General features: G+C 40.8%; 2 protein-coding genes across 5 annotated transcripts in view; one reads left to right on the forward strand and one right to left on the reverse strand.

The window, feature by feature from the left end:
• The window catches only part of LOC103474157 (multidrug and toxin extrusion protein 1-like), a 16,627-nt gene extending 4,899 nt beyond the window's left edge, over nucleotides 1–11,728 (forward strand). Inside the window, exons 1-17 of one of the 4 annotated variants that reach the window (XM_008424934.2) lie at nucleotides 3,840–5,507; nucleotides 5,798–5,899; nucleotides 6,383–6,451; nucleotides 6,535–6,683; nucleotides 7,504–7,546; nucleotides 7,662–7,706; nucleotides 7,804–7,901; nucleotides 7,988–8,085; nucleotides 8,179–8,292; nucleotides 8,379–8,446; nucleotides 8,535–8,643; nucleotides 8,725–8,800; nucleotides 9,519–9,588; nucleotides 9,719–9,851; nucleotides 9,952–10,046; nucleotides 10,973–11,077; nucleotides 11,205–11,728. In XM_008424934.2, the coding sequence (XP_008423156.1) occupies nucleotides 5,400–5,507; nucleotides 5,798–5,899; nucleotides 6,383–6,451; nucleotides 6,535–6,683; nucleotides 7,504–7,546; nucleotides 7,662–7,706; nucleotides 7,804–7,901; nucleotides 7,988–8,085; nucleotides 8,179–8,292; nucleotides 8,379–8,446; nucleotides 8,535–8,643; nucleotides 8,725–8,800; nucleotides 9,519–9,588; nucleotides 9,719–9,851; nucleotides 9,952–10,046; nucleotides 10,973–11,077; nucleotides 11,205–11,510 (1,788 nt within the window). In that variant the 5' untranslated portion in view covers nucleotides 3,840–5,399 and the 3' untranslated portion in view covers nucleotides 11,511–11,728. Of the gene's footprint in view, nucleotides 1–223; nucleotides 333–424; nucleotides 501–887; nucleotides 958–1,035; nucleotides 1,169–1,303; nucleotides 1,399–2,873; nucleotides 2,976–3,564; nucleotides 5,508–5,797; nucleotides 5,900–6,382; nucleotides 6,452–6,534; nucleotides 6,684–7,503; nucleotides 7,547–7,661; nucleotides 7,707–7,803; nucleotides 7,902–7,987; nucleotides 8,086–8,178; nucleotides 8,293–8,378; nucleotides 8,447–8,534; nucleotides 8,644–8,724; nucleotides 8,801–9,518; nucleotides 9,589–9,718; nucleotides 9,852–9,951; nucleotides 10,047–10,972; nucleotides 11,078–11,204 lie in introns of those variants that run through there. The other 3 variants (XM_008424935.2, XM_008424937.2, XM_008424936.2) reach the window with 3 other exon arrangements.
• Nucleotides 11,729–12,077: 349 nt separating this feature from the next.
• The window catches only part of slc47a3 (solute carrier family 47 member 3), a 10,535-nt gene continuing 9,650 nt past the window's right edge, over nucleotides 12,078–12,962 (reverse strand). Inside the window, exon 15 of the mRNA XM_008424998.2 lies at nucleotides 12,078–12,277. Coding sequence (XP_008423220.1) covers nucleotides 12,078–12,277 — 200 coding nt within the window. The remainder of the gene's footprint in view (nucleotides 12,278–12,962) is intronic.

Raw genomic sequence — 12,962 nt, forward strand, 5'->3', positions numbered from 1 at the left:
ACAAAGTTGGCTAGTTCGCAACACTCATTGCTTAAAGGACTTTTAACAGTAAATAGTAAATACCATAAAATGATCAAAAATTTACTAAAAACACACTTAATCAAAACAATTACTTTTAATATTTAATATTAAATAACCAGTGCAGTTCTGGGTCATATTTAGCCAATTGTTAATCCTTGTAGTGACTGATATCAGTTATTTTTCCATAATTTGGGATCTGTAGTTCCCTCTTGGGATTCAAGCTGCGGCCTGTGCGCGTGTGGGTAACGCTCTCGGTGCAGGAGACACCGCCAGAGCTCTCCTAGCTAGCAAGCTGTCGCTCAGTCTGGCAGGTGAGGTCAAACATTGGAAAATGAATCATATTGTTTTCATTATTTTCTTTATACTTTTTGATAAATTTGTCATTTCATCTTTTATTTTCCAGTTTCCTTTGCTCTGGTTGAAGGCGTTGTGCTTGGCTGCACTAAGACAGTCATCGGCTACATCTTCACCTCTGATGAGTGAGTCTGTATAGTTAAAGCTGCAGTATGTGAGTTTCATTTAATTTTTTATTTTTTTTACATATTTGTGTGTTGTGACAGAATGTCATGAGACATACATGAGTAAAAGTTTGATCTCCTTCACCTTCTCCCCGCGCTGAAGAAATGCACTGCTCCTTACCAAAAACTACCAGTCAGAGACAGGAAGAGGGTCTTGGCGCTGTCCATCAACTCATGAATGCGCTGCTAAATGTGCCACTGGAGGAGAAGCAACTTACTGTCACAAGAAAATCATTTTTCCGCCTTCACATACTGCAACTTTAACTGTTCTCATTCGTAAAAAAAACAAAGAATCTTTCTGTAATGGAAAATGAATATTTCAATGTAATCCTTTTCTTTTTTTTTCAGGAATATTGCGAGAATCGTGTCGAACCTGATGACTGCGTACTGCTTCCTCCAGCTCTTTGACGGCCTTGTGGTGAGTCACTGCATGCAGAGCAAATCTGTTTGCCGTACCGAGCCAAAAGTCTCACATGAGCATCTCCTGTCCTCTCAGTGTGTGTGCACCGGCATCTTCTTGGGCACAGGCAAACAGAGGATACCAGCTGTGGCGAATTTCATTGCATATTACTGCGTGGGGCTGACGATGAGCGTGGTTCTGATGTTTGTCGCAAAACTGAGAGTTTTAGGTAAGTCTGTGAAGTGAAACCGGCTCGCTGTTTTCGTCAGCGTTTGGGGCAAATTTGTGTTTGCACAGGAAACGAAGGTCGTAACAAGTGAGGCCTGCTGTGCTTCTGACAGAACCATTTGTCTTTTCTCTGCAGGCTTTTGGCTCGGGCTGCTCATTTGTGTTGTCCTGCATTCCACTTTCTACATTATTGTGATCTTCAGGCTGAACTGGAAGAAAATGACAGAGGAGGTATTCCAACTCTCTAGCAGTTTGACAATTATTAGGCATATTGAAGGTGGGTGGATTTATCAAAAATGTGGATGATATCAATATCAAGTCTGTATCAGTATCGGATTGACGCTACCGAGATAAAATCAATACTTTAGTTTCAGATTCCGTCTTGAAATGTTATTCTATTGTTGCGTTGTAATCTCTCATCTCTACCGTAAAACAGATTTTGCTTTGATTTCCTCTAAAACAAAAACATTTTAACTCTTTATTTAGAAAACGTTGTTTCAGTTTGTCATGGAAATATGATATTAAAGAATTTTGTGGACACCCAAAAATACTTTGTTTATTGAGTGTCTGTCTACAAATGTATCCTTCCTTCATTACACAATTATAAAGCATACAGCAAAAGGCTAATTACTTTATTTTTTGGGTGTCTACTATAAAGACACCCAATTTTAGCAAAACAATTCAAAGAAAGAAAAATGTGTGAAAGTCTAAATTTTGATGATATACTTCAATAACAAGTGTTGGTATCTGTATTGGTATTGGTGATATTGGCTACGTATTTACTTGTTGGATTGATACCAACATATGCATCAGCACACAACTTTAGAGGGTTTTTCTAACATACACTAGCCTGCAAAAGCATTAATTCTCCTGTAATAGAATAATAGCTGTAATGCAGGTTGTAATAGGAACGAGGCAAGCAACTCCATAGCAACCGTCATGACAGTTACAGATACCTACCAAGATGGCTGTCAGCTACAGAGTTCCCAGAAATGTGATGTCACATAAAAGCTTTGTATTCAGTTCCAGTTCTTTTGACAATTCTATTCTTCCATAAAAGCCAGACCTGTGGACTGCAGGACTGGTTATATGAACAGATTCTCCCACCCAGGTTGTGAATCTCTGCAGTTTCTCAAGAGTTAGAGTGGCTTTTCTGACGGTGCTCTTCTTTCTCAGCCTGTCAGTTCAAGTGGACAGCCATGTTTTGATAGGTGTGGGATTTTGGCATTCAGCTTCTGTTTTCAGATGATGGATTGAACATTTCTCTGTCAGATGTCTCAATGTGGGGATGTTGTTTTATAATCTGACCCTCAACTTTTATGTTGTGTTCACTGGTCTTTGTAATTCTGTTTGTTTTCTAATGTTAATAAAAACAACAAAACTCCTAAGAGGCCTTCGCAGCATATCTGGATTAATACTAAGATTAAACTATAACTGCAAGCAGCTATGAACGGGTTCCCTGCTCTCATAAAATTACTCACATTGTGACCTTATTTACTAATTAAGTGGCTGTTCAAGACTTCTGGTAGCACTAGATTTTATTTAGGAGTATCTGAATAAAAGAAGTTGAATACAAATAAATGGCACACTTGTTTCTTTTATTGTAAAAAAAAATGAAAACCATGTATCCTTCCTTCATAACACAATAATAAAGCATACAAAAAGGCAATTTGCCAAATTTTGTGCTTTTTTGCTTTTGTTTCCAGGCTGTAAAACGGGCCATGAAAAAGACTCACCTGACTCTGTTAGGAGCAGATGACCCATCAGACAACAGCACAGCTAACGGTCAAGCATCAAACAATGGAAATGTAAGTCACCTGCTATTTTTAAAGGGGCAGTGTCATATAAAACCAACTATTTTAAGCTTTACATCATGTTATAATGTTAATCCCTCATCAAAAACACACCTGGAGTGTTGTTTTGACTCTCACGCATGTTTGAGAAACCGTCTATTCTCCTATGACAACCATTTAGCTGTGCAAAACGCTTGGGTGGACCTAGCTCCGCCTTCAAGAGCGAGGTAGGTGTTTGCTAATAGCCAGCAGCAATTAGCAAACACCTGCTGAACTGCACATCTGCTGAGCTCATCATACAAGCTACTTCTCAGTGCAACGCTGGTAAAAATGTTGTTAAAGGGTTAATAGAGGAGCCATCTTGTGATCACTTCCTGAAAGTGGAGTTTCAGAAAGAGCAAGAGTTCTTAAAGGGACAGAGACCCAATTTCAAGGTGTTAAATATCAAAGTCAAATTTATTTAGACATATACAACATTTTTATAGCTACTGAAGGTAACAGTTACTTTATTTACTATAAAATAACACTATCTGTCTGGAAAACACAATACTTCTTTAACAGTCTAAGCTGATTTGCTATCAATTCCCTATATATTTTTTTGAAGTCCACTGATGGGTACACACCTGTGAAAACCCAGCAACATGACGGGAACAGTGAGACACGGATCGAGGAAGAGGTGAGACTGCAGAAGAGCAGCCGCCTCTCCACCACCCAGCTGATCATCAGACGAGGCCTCACCATGGTTACGGCGCTGGCCTTTCTGGCGGTGGGAACAGCCGTCCACTTCCTGGTCCCCTTGCCAGAGACGGGAACCAACTCTACTCTTGACGGGATCAACACAACATTTACTCCTCATACAACTTCTTCACCTGTCCTCTAAAAATGAAATATGGTATCTTAATTCTCAGTCAGATGTGAATATTTATGGACTGTGAGCCAAAGGGTAAAAAGTGCTTTCAATTTTTTTTTTTTTTTTTTTTCAAAATGAGGAGAATTAATATTGTTAGAAATAAAATAGAAAGTTTTTCACCAAGTTACTTCCATGGACACTTTATCCTGCTTAGGACTTTAAGAGGTTAAATGGCTGATCACATTTGTCACCTAACAAAAGACGAACTTAACCTCGACGATCCATTATGCAGAGATTGTGTCAGGCTTGTGATTATGGGACTTCTCAAAGCAACTATAAAAATAACAAAACCTGACCGTAAGAAAACACATCTCTATTTAGCCTGTAATTTGTAAAAAATGTAAACACTTGTTTTATTTGAGCCAATAAAAACTAATTGTTTTAAGTTGACATTGTCCTTTCAGCGTTCAATTTGAGTGTATTTGTTTCGTGGAGAATTATAAAACGTTTTGGGGCCGTTGCCAATAAGTTGTACTACCGTCTTTTGCCTGTAGGACACCATTAAATCTACATTCTTCTAAAGTTGGAGCAAACAGAGGAAGGGAAACTTGGTAAGCAGCATTTTATAATTGCTATTGATATTAAAGCTGCAGTAAGTAACTTTTAGAAAACATGTTTGGTTTTAATGCACTTATTTATTAAAACTGTCACCATGACATGACAATAAAGTATGAGACAGATAATCTGTGAAAACATGGATCTCCTCTGCTGCCTTCTTGTGGCCATACTGCAGCTCGGTCAGGAACAGCCAATTAGAGCCAGGAGGCGGGTCTTAGCGCTGTCAATCAAATGACAGCGCATCCTGAGGATGACGGGCCTCCTGTTTTTTAAAATCAAACACTTTAAGATGGTAACATATCACTCTTTGCTCCAGTTCCCCAAGTTAACTGATGGCATTTGGTCAGTAAATGTCTTCATTTAACCTCGTGTGTCACAACTAAAATTATTCTGAACTTTGTGATGAAAGTTCTGACTGCAGATGTGGGAAAGTTTATGTATCTGTATTACTGCAGCAAAATCCTCACACATAAAGATCAACACTCATCTGCCTTACTTTAAAAGTGTGTTTTCTTTTCTTTTCCATCTTCCTTTATGATTGAAAGAATGTTTTGAGGGGGGCATTTCATCTTATTCCTGCATGTGGCATCAGGTCACATTAATTCTGTCGCCACTGCACTGATTAGAAAAGGAGCCAACCTTCAAATGAAGTGGTAAAAATCAGATTCTTGCCAGAAATCCCCCCCCCCCCCTCACCAGAACAAGTTCATTGTCCCTCACATATTTCATTACCTAGATCTGAACATTCCCCACTTTCAAGTCTCCCCCCCCATTTTGCTCTCTGTTGTGATTACAGAGAGTTTTCTCGTCTTTGTTGTTCAATCTCTGTTGTTTCAGCCGGCTCTGGCCTACCTCCAGGGAAGCTGTGATCACAGCAAGATTTCCATCCTCGGCAGCATCCAGAACACAACAAAGACACACATGTTGGAGGAAAAACAAGAAGCTGCGCCGGAGGGACGCACACTTGAGACATGGAAGCGTCCAGCGACAGGCTTTTCTGCTGTAGCTGGCTGCGCCGCAGGGTTCCCTTGCCCCACAGGGAGGAACTGTACCACATCCTGAGGATGACGGGACCTCTGGTAAGGACCTGTACTCCCTGCATGCCCCGTTCTGACCGCGTAGTTTACACCAGATGATCGACGTTCTCGGCCAAGGAAAGACAGAAGAGGTGTTAGCCTTACAGCCAGGACAGCATCTGGCAGAATTTAGTCACTGACTGATGAAGGAGGGGGAAAAATGCCATTGTCAAAGCTCATTTATCAAATCCAAAGCTGTTGACAACAATAATTAATTGCAATTTGTGCTTACTGTAATATCATCTGTCCCCTGGTGGCTGCTTCACCTTTGATGTTAGCATTTTTCTTTCCAGCTGCTGTCTCGAATCCTAAGTTACCTCCTGCCTTTTGTGGTCACAATGTTCTGTGGGCGTCTAGGGAACAACGTGATGGCCGGCTACGGGTTGGCTTCTGCTGTAAGTGATCAGAAAAATGAAGCGATGATTATACACTGCATAAACACAAAAAAGGTATTTTTTGGTTACAGTTTCTAGTGCAAATATCTTGGTACACTTACTAATTTTTCAGTAACTTTTCAGCAAGATATAGGAGCATGTTCAGAGTCAAATATTCCTTTCTCTTGATGTAAAAGTGCTAATTAAACTGGCAGATTATTTACACTTATAACTTGGGGGAAATTGTTTATTATAAGTGAAATAATCTGCTAGTGGACCTGGCACTGTTTCATCAATGTTGAGGAGTTATTCACTTAAAACAAGCTTCTATCTTTTACTAAAAACTTACTCGTTTTGTTTTATTTCAATCGTACTAAAATATTTGCAGTAGACGCTAGACCAAAAATACTTTGTAAGATTTCGTCATATGACGGTTGTTTCTAAATGTATTGCATCATACCTTTGCTTTGGAATGACACGTAAAACATTGTGGATTCCTTTCAGACCATCAATGTTACCACTGCAGCCACAGGGTATGGTCTGGGCCTGGCGTGTGATACTCTCATATCTCAGGTCTGGAAGCCATTTTGTCATATGTCAGTTTCATCAGAGCTTCTTTCAGGTCTGGAGTTTAAAATGTGTGTGATGTTTGACAGACGTTTGGGGGCAGGAACCTGCTGCAGGTGGGCGTGATCCTTCAGAGGAGCGTCATCATCCTGCTGCTGTTCTGCCTGCCCTGCTGGGGGCTGCTCATCAACGCACAGCCCGTCCTGCTGTGTGTGGGGCAGGACCCTGAGGTGGCCAGGTACCTCACTGACATAAACATGTTGCACTGCGTCCCATCAGGCTGTTTTATGAAGCAAAAATTAACCCTCTGTGGGCCAAGAGAAGCGCCTGTGTCATCCAATGCTGTTGATAAAGGATGTCACTTGTGCGTCAGATTTACAGGTGTACCTGAAACACACAAACACAAAGGTTCCGCCCAGAATAAAAGAATGCGTTTTATTGGTCAAAATCGATGTAATGAATTCATTGAAATTAACATGTTAATGTCCTGGTACTGCACTTAGTTAATAAAGTTTTCTGGAGCTTACARCATCACTTCATAGTAATTACTGGGTCTCTGGGAATTAATTTTGTATCATATGTTACTTTAGAGATAAAGAACTCACTTTGTTCCCAAACGTAACCTGTTGGTRCAAATAAATTATTTCCAAGTTACAGAATCGTTTTTCATAAATTACAGAAAGTATCTTTTAATTACTTTTRAGGCACAAATCTGTTTTTTTCTCTATCTTTTATGATAAAAAATATAGATATTATTTTCTTTAAAACGTGARCGCCAGAGCWTTTYAATCTTCCATATGGACAGAATTGACCAAGAATATTAAAACTGGAATTATGAGCAAGAGTTTCAGCACATTCACAATGAATTTGCTCAATTTCTCTATCAAGCTATTTTAATGTATTTCTGTGTAAAATTCTACCCTGTTTATCAAATGACATTTTCTTCAGATTTGAGAGCATTTTTAAGCAATACAGTGGGGATAAAAAAAAAAAAAAGACTTTTCAGCTGAATAAAAACCAGCTGTTTCCTAAGCTAACCCTGTCGTGTCTGTTGACAGAATTGCTCAGCTGTATATAACAGCCTTCCTCCCCGCTGTGCCAGTGAGTCACACATTTATTCTAACAAACACAAGCTTTCATTATTATTTTTCTTTTTTACCAGTGTCTGTGTCATAAAATGATATCAATAAGACAAATAAAACGTCTTTCGTTTTAGGCAATGTTTCTACACAACCTTCAAGTGTCTTACCTGCAGAACCAGGTGTGTCCAGCGGTTTGACGCAAACACTGCTTATTGAAATGTTGCGAATCTTGTTGAATTCATGCTGATTATTATTTTATTTTTTTTGCGTACTTAGGGTATAATCCTGCCACAGCTCTACACAGCCGCCGTGGCAAACGTAGCAAATGTCGCCACAAACTACCTCTTGCTTTACTGGCTGAACCTGGGAGTCAGGTCAGCATGCACACTCTTTTCCAGACACATGTGAACAGGACGATAACGCTCACTCTCATTATCTCGCTGCTGCGTCTGTGTTGCAGTGGCTCTGCTGCGGCAAACACTCTGTCTCAGATATACATCTGTTCTTTTCTGTTCGCTTATATCCGGTGGAAGAGGCTGCATGTAAAAACATGGGAAGGTGAGGGACGGTGTCRCCCACAGCGGTGGAAATGTTTTGAGATTTTAAACAAATTTTTCAAARACATAAATGGGTTTGTGTCGCCCCCTGCAGGCTGGTCTGTGGAATCACTACAGGAGTGGGGCTCCTACATGAAACTGGCCCTCCCCAGTACCTTAATGAAGTGTTTTGAGTGGTGGGTTTATGAACTTGGTGGCTTCTTTGCAGGTAATATAGATACCGAATAAACTCACATCGTATATAATGATAACGATTTAAAAAAAAAAACATTCCTGTTTGTTTGTAACAATCAGGAATGTTGAGTGAGGACGAGCTGGCAGCCCAGCATGCTGTGATAATGATCGCTTTCATCACCTACATGGTAGGACCGACTGGACCTCAGAGCAGTGCCGACTCATTTTTCAACAGTTATCGACTCAAACACTTTGTTGTAATTCCTGAACACGCAGTTTCCACTCGGCCTTCAAGCAGCGACATGCGCTAGAGTGGGGAATGCTCTGGGCGCAGGAGACCGCGCCAGGGCCCTTCTGACCAGCAAGGTGTCCCTCTGTCTCGCAGGTCAGTAAAAACGTTCATATTACAGCTTTTTCCATTTCTCGCSGGTGTTACTTGTTCGATTCCTCAATTCTTGTCGTGCAGCTACCTTTGCGGTTGTGGAAGGAGTTGTGCTTGGGTGCTCCAAAACGGTGATCGGCTTCATCTTCACGTCTGACGAGTGAGTCTGGACAGCTCTGCTAGTATCTCCCTCGGCCCTCTAAATTTTGACACCAAATKAAATTTGGTGTCGTCAAGTGAAGCTGGACGATTCGTCAAATTTGGTGCCATTTAACGACACCAAATTTCATTTTAAGTGGAATGTTTGTGCTGTAAAATGTTTCGTTTGTGTCGCTGTCAATTTAAAGATGTTTCCAGAGGTCATCAAATGTTTCCAGAGGTCATCAAATGTTTCCAGAGGTCATCAAATGTACATTTATGAAATCAAATGAAATACAGGGTCAAGCAACTGTGCTACGTTTGCGCAGCAAAAACCATTTGTGGCGTTATGATTTTTAAGATTAAAAAAAAATTTCAAACGAAATTGATATAAATTAATTGTGCTAAAACATTTGTAGCACTGATAATAACTGTGTTATTAGTGGAAAAATCAACCAAATTTGCTTGATTTTGTAAATGCAGTGGGACTGGTTGACCTTTGATGACCTCTGGAAACATTTATGAATATCTCTAAAATGACAGCGGCACAAACGAAACATTTTTCACARCATGAACGTTGGTGTCAAATTTTGTGAATTTGACGCCAAATTTGCTGCACAAAAATTTGACACCAATTTTGTGTCAAACTTCACACCTTCACTCAGCTCTTACTTTTCAGTAACAGTAACACTCCGTTTAAAATACTGTCACGTACTCAAATGACTAAATCTTACTTTCAGGAAGATCATAGGTTTGGTCTCTCATTTGATGAATGCCTACTGTTTCCTTCAGTTCTTTGATGGTCTTGTGGTGAGTCCTATTGCTGTTTTCTTTCTTTTTTTTTACTCTTAAACATTTGCGCATAACTTCAGGAGCGTCCAGCCTGAAACTGTCAGAAAGTAAAGCTGCATGCAGACTGACATGCGTTTCATACCTGCAGGGGGTTTGCACTGGCATCTTCTTGGGCACAGGCAAGCAGAAGATACCTGCTGTGGCTAACTTCGTGGGATACTACTGCATAGGCCTTACACTGAGTGTCACTTTCATGTTTGTCGCAAAACTGAGAGTTTTAGGTATTTAAACTCTGGTACTTGTTTGTAGATTTCTTATGATTTATTTTTTTATGAGAAAGAAGCCATTTTGAACTTACCCAAGTTGTTCTTTTCCRCACAGGTTTTTGGCTGGGACTGCTGGTTTGTGTCATTTTGCAATCAACTTTCTACATTATTGTCATCTTCAGACTGAACTGGGAGAAAGTGACAGAGGAGGTATGGTAAACAGCACATCCTGTCACATCGCACCCACAAATTTTTAAGTATTTTATTGAAGTTCAACTTAAACAAGGAGGGTTATAGGTTATTAGTGGCAAAATCAACAGCTGGGCAAAAATCAACAGCTGGGGAAAATCAACAGCTGGGAAGAGCGAATGGGAAGATGGATTGACCAATTTGCCAAGAACATTAGGAACATAATCAAATAAGAACAGCAAGCATTTAATCAACTTTACCAAGCMTACGCCAGAGGCATGGATAGGATTTTAGTACTTAAAGCTATGGGCTACAGAAAATAAGTAAAAAKACAGAAGTATGATCATCTCTACTGTSACAGAGTGTCTGCAAAATCCAAGACGTTTTGWTTTTTGTTTTTACATAAAATAAACTGCAGTCACYGCAGAAAATARTTMTTACGTTTAGGTATGAATGCTTCTGTTAGAGTCCAAACCTAAATCAAATTTGGTGACAAAGTTTTGAAAATATCTGTTCACAAAGGCGTTCCATCCACTAGAACTGAACTCTTTTCAGAAACGTTCAAAACGTTCCATCAATCTCCAAGTAGAGCCTCACTCGAAAAGACAAACAAAGCACATGCAATTACAGTAATGGGGTGGTGTACAATGTATTTACTCAGGTGTGCAAGCTAGAAATACCTGCTACACTTTAAGTTTTTATATTTGTACAAGCCTCGCCCCCCCCAAAAAAAACAGGAAAACCCTGATCATGTCTCAGTGTAGCACTTTTCTGTTCCTACTTCCCAAATAAAGGACGTGGATGTTTGTGGTTGCAGTGTGACAAATTGCAAAACAAAGTTCGCAGGGTGAAAATAATCTTTCATGGATCACGTAAAACCTGAGAGTGAATGTGATCCTTTATGCTTGAGCGTAGAAACCTTCTGACGTTCTGTTCTTCTCTTAAAGGCTGTGAAACGAGCTCAGAAAACCACCAACATGACATTACTAAGCACCGCTGGCCTCGCAGACGCYGAGGGAACTGCTGCAGGTCAGACGGCCTGCAATGGAAAAGTAATCACACTCTGAAATTTAAAACATTTTTATTTACCAGTTTAATTTCTTTGTGTARATTAATACCCATATTTTGGTCTTCAGCAGAAGAAAATTAACAGAAGGGTGACAGTATTCTTTTCCACAGTCAGCAGATGGATACATATGTGTTGGTACAGAGGATCAGGACGGACATGCTGAAAGGCCAGGTGGCCGTGAGGTCAGCCGAACAGACGGCCACCTCTCCACCACCCAGCTGATCGTCCGCAGAGGCCTCGCCGTGTTAGCCGCGGTGGCTCTACTAGCTGTCGGAGCAGTCGTGCACTTCCTTGTTCCTTTGCCAGAGTTCTGGTCTGCAGAGGGCAACCGCACCGCAGCAGGTCGGATCAATGCGACGCATCMGCCTGATCCAATTTTCTCCACTGTGCTGGTCCCTAATGGACAGTCAAAGTGAGTCGGAGCTGATGTTTGAACCGTCTTCAGTTTGACTCAGCTCTCTCTGACAATACATGACTGTAACRATCCATATACTAATTMGAGATAACTCTCGTCATTCTAGAGAACAATCTCGCTTTAAAAGTCATAATCATGCTATTTTTGCTCTTTCTGTTTCCTCTTTGCTTCCTGCTGATCACCTTACACCTTTCCCCTGTCAGGCTGCGTCCCGAGTCGCAGACGNGCCTGATCCAATTTTCTCCACTGTGCTGGTCCCTAATGGACAGTCAAAGTGAGTCGGAGCTGATGTTTGAACCGTCTTCAGTTTGACTCAGCTCTCTCTGACAATACATGACTGTAACRATCCATATACTAATTMGAGATAACTCTCGTCATTCTAGAGAACAATCTCGCTTTAAAAGTCATAATCATGCTATTTTTGCTCTTTCTGTTTCCTCTTTGCTTCCTGCTGATCACCTTACACCTTTCCCCTGTCAGGCTGCGTCCCGAGTCGCAGACGWCTATGTTTTGCTTTCCGGTTGAGGCAAAGAACTTTGCTCGCTCACTCCGATGGCACTTTACTCAGTCAAGTAACCAAGTTCGTGACCAGCAGGTTTATGATGATCCCAGCAGCCAGGATCAATAGCATCCCAGCCAGAGCTAAACCTCTTCGCAGAACCAGGCTCCTGAAGGAGGGCTGGACTTCCAGCGAAACCTCTTCTGTGTCAACCAGATCCATGGTGTCCGTCACGCTTAGCGAATGATCTGCGTCTTCTGATTGGGGACCTRTTCGTGYAAATGTGAAAGACACACATTTAGACTCTTTTGGAACATGATGTGTAACTGTTAGCTTGTCTGATGCTTTATTAAAACWGAAGAGACCAGCTAATGATCATTAAACAGACAGGAGTCCATTGTTAAGMGTCACCCAGAGACCTCKGCAACATGATTCCAATGGTTGTGGAAATTTACATGTAGGAAAAGCAAAGTAGTTTCTCCCCAGGTTAGGGAACAACAGACCATATCTTTACCCACAGAGAGAGCAAGACTTTTGGCTGAGCTGCTTGCCTGGGTATTTTCTGTGGAAGCATTGGGTTTGAGCTTGTTTACACTGTTCGTCAACATGCTTGAGAMGGAGCTGAGGGGAAGAACAGTTCTTTTGATGTGCTATGAGATACATGTGGAGACGGCTGGGTGAATGAATGTAGTGTGAAGCACTTTGGGGTCCTCTGGACTTGTGTACAAGTACATGCCTTTAGCATTTTTACCATGGGAAGAGCTGCTGCTTATTATGGGGAAGTCACCTGGGGAAAGTACCTTCTGGCTGRCTTGTTGCATGATGCAGTTTGTACTTTCCCAGAATTTAAAGTGTTGAGGTTTTTTTTCTTGAACTTAAATTGTACTTTCTAGAACTTTAATTATATTTTTTGAACTTGGAGCTTACTTTGCTGTACTTATAGTTCTTGAACTT

The sequence above is a fragment of the Poecilia reticulata genome, linkage group LG13, assembly GCF_000633615.1.
Source record: "Poecilia reticulata strain Guanapo linkage group LG13, Guppy_female_1.0+MT, whole genome shotgun sequence".
Taxonomy (NCBI): Eukaryota; Metazoa; Chordata; class Actinopteri; order Cyprinodontiformes; family Poeciliidae; genus Poecilia; species Poecilia reticulata.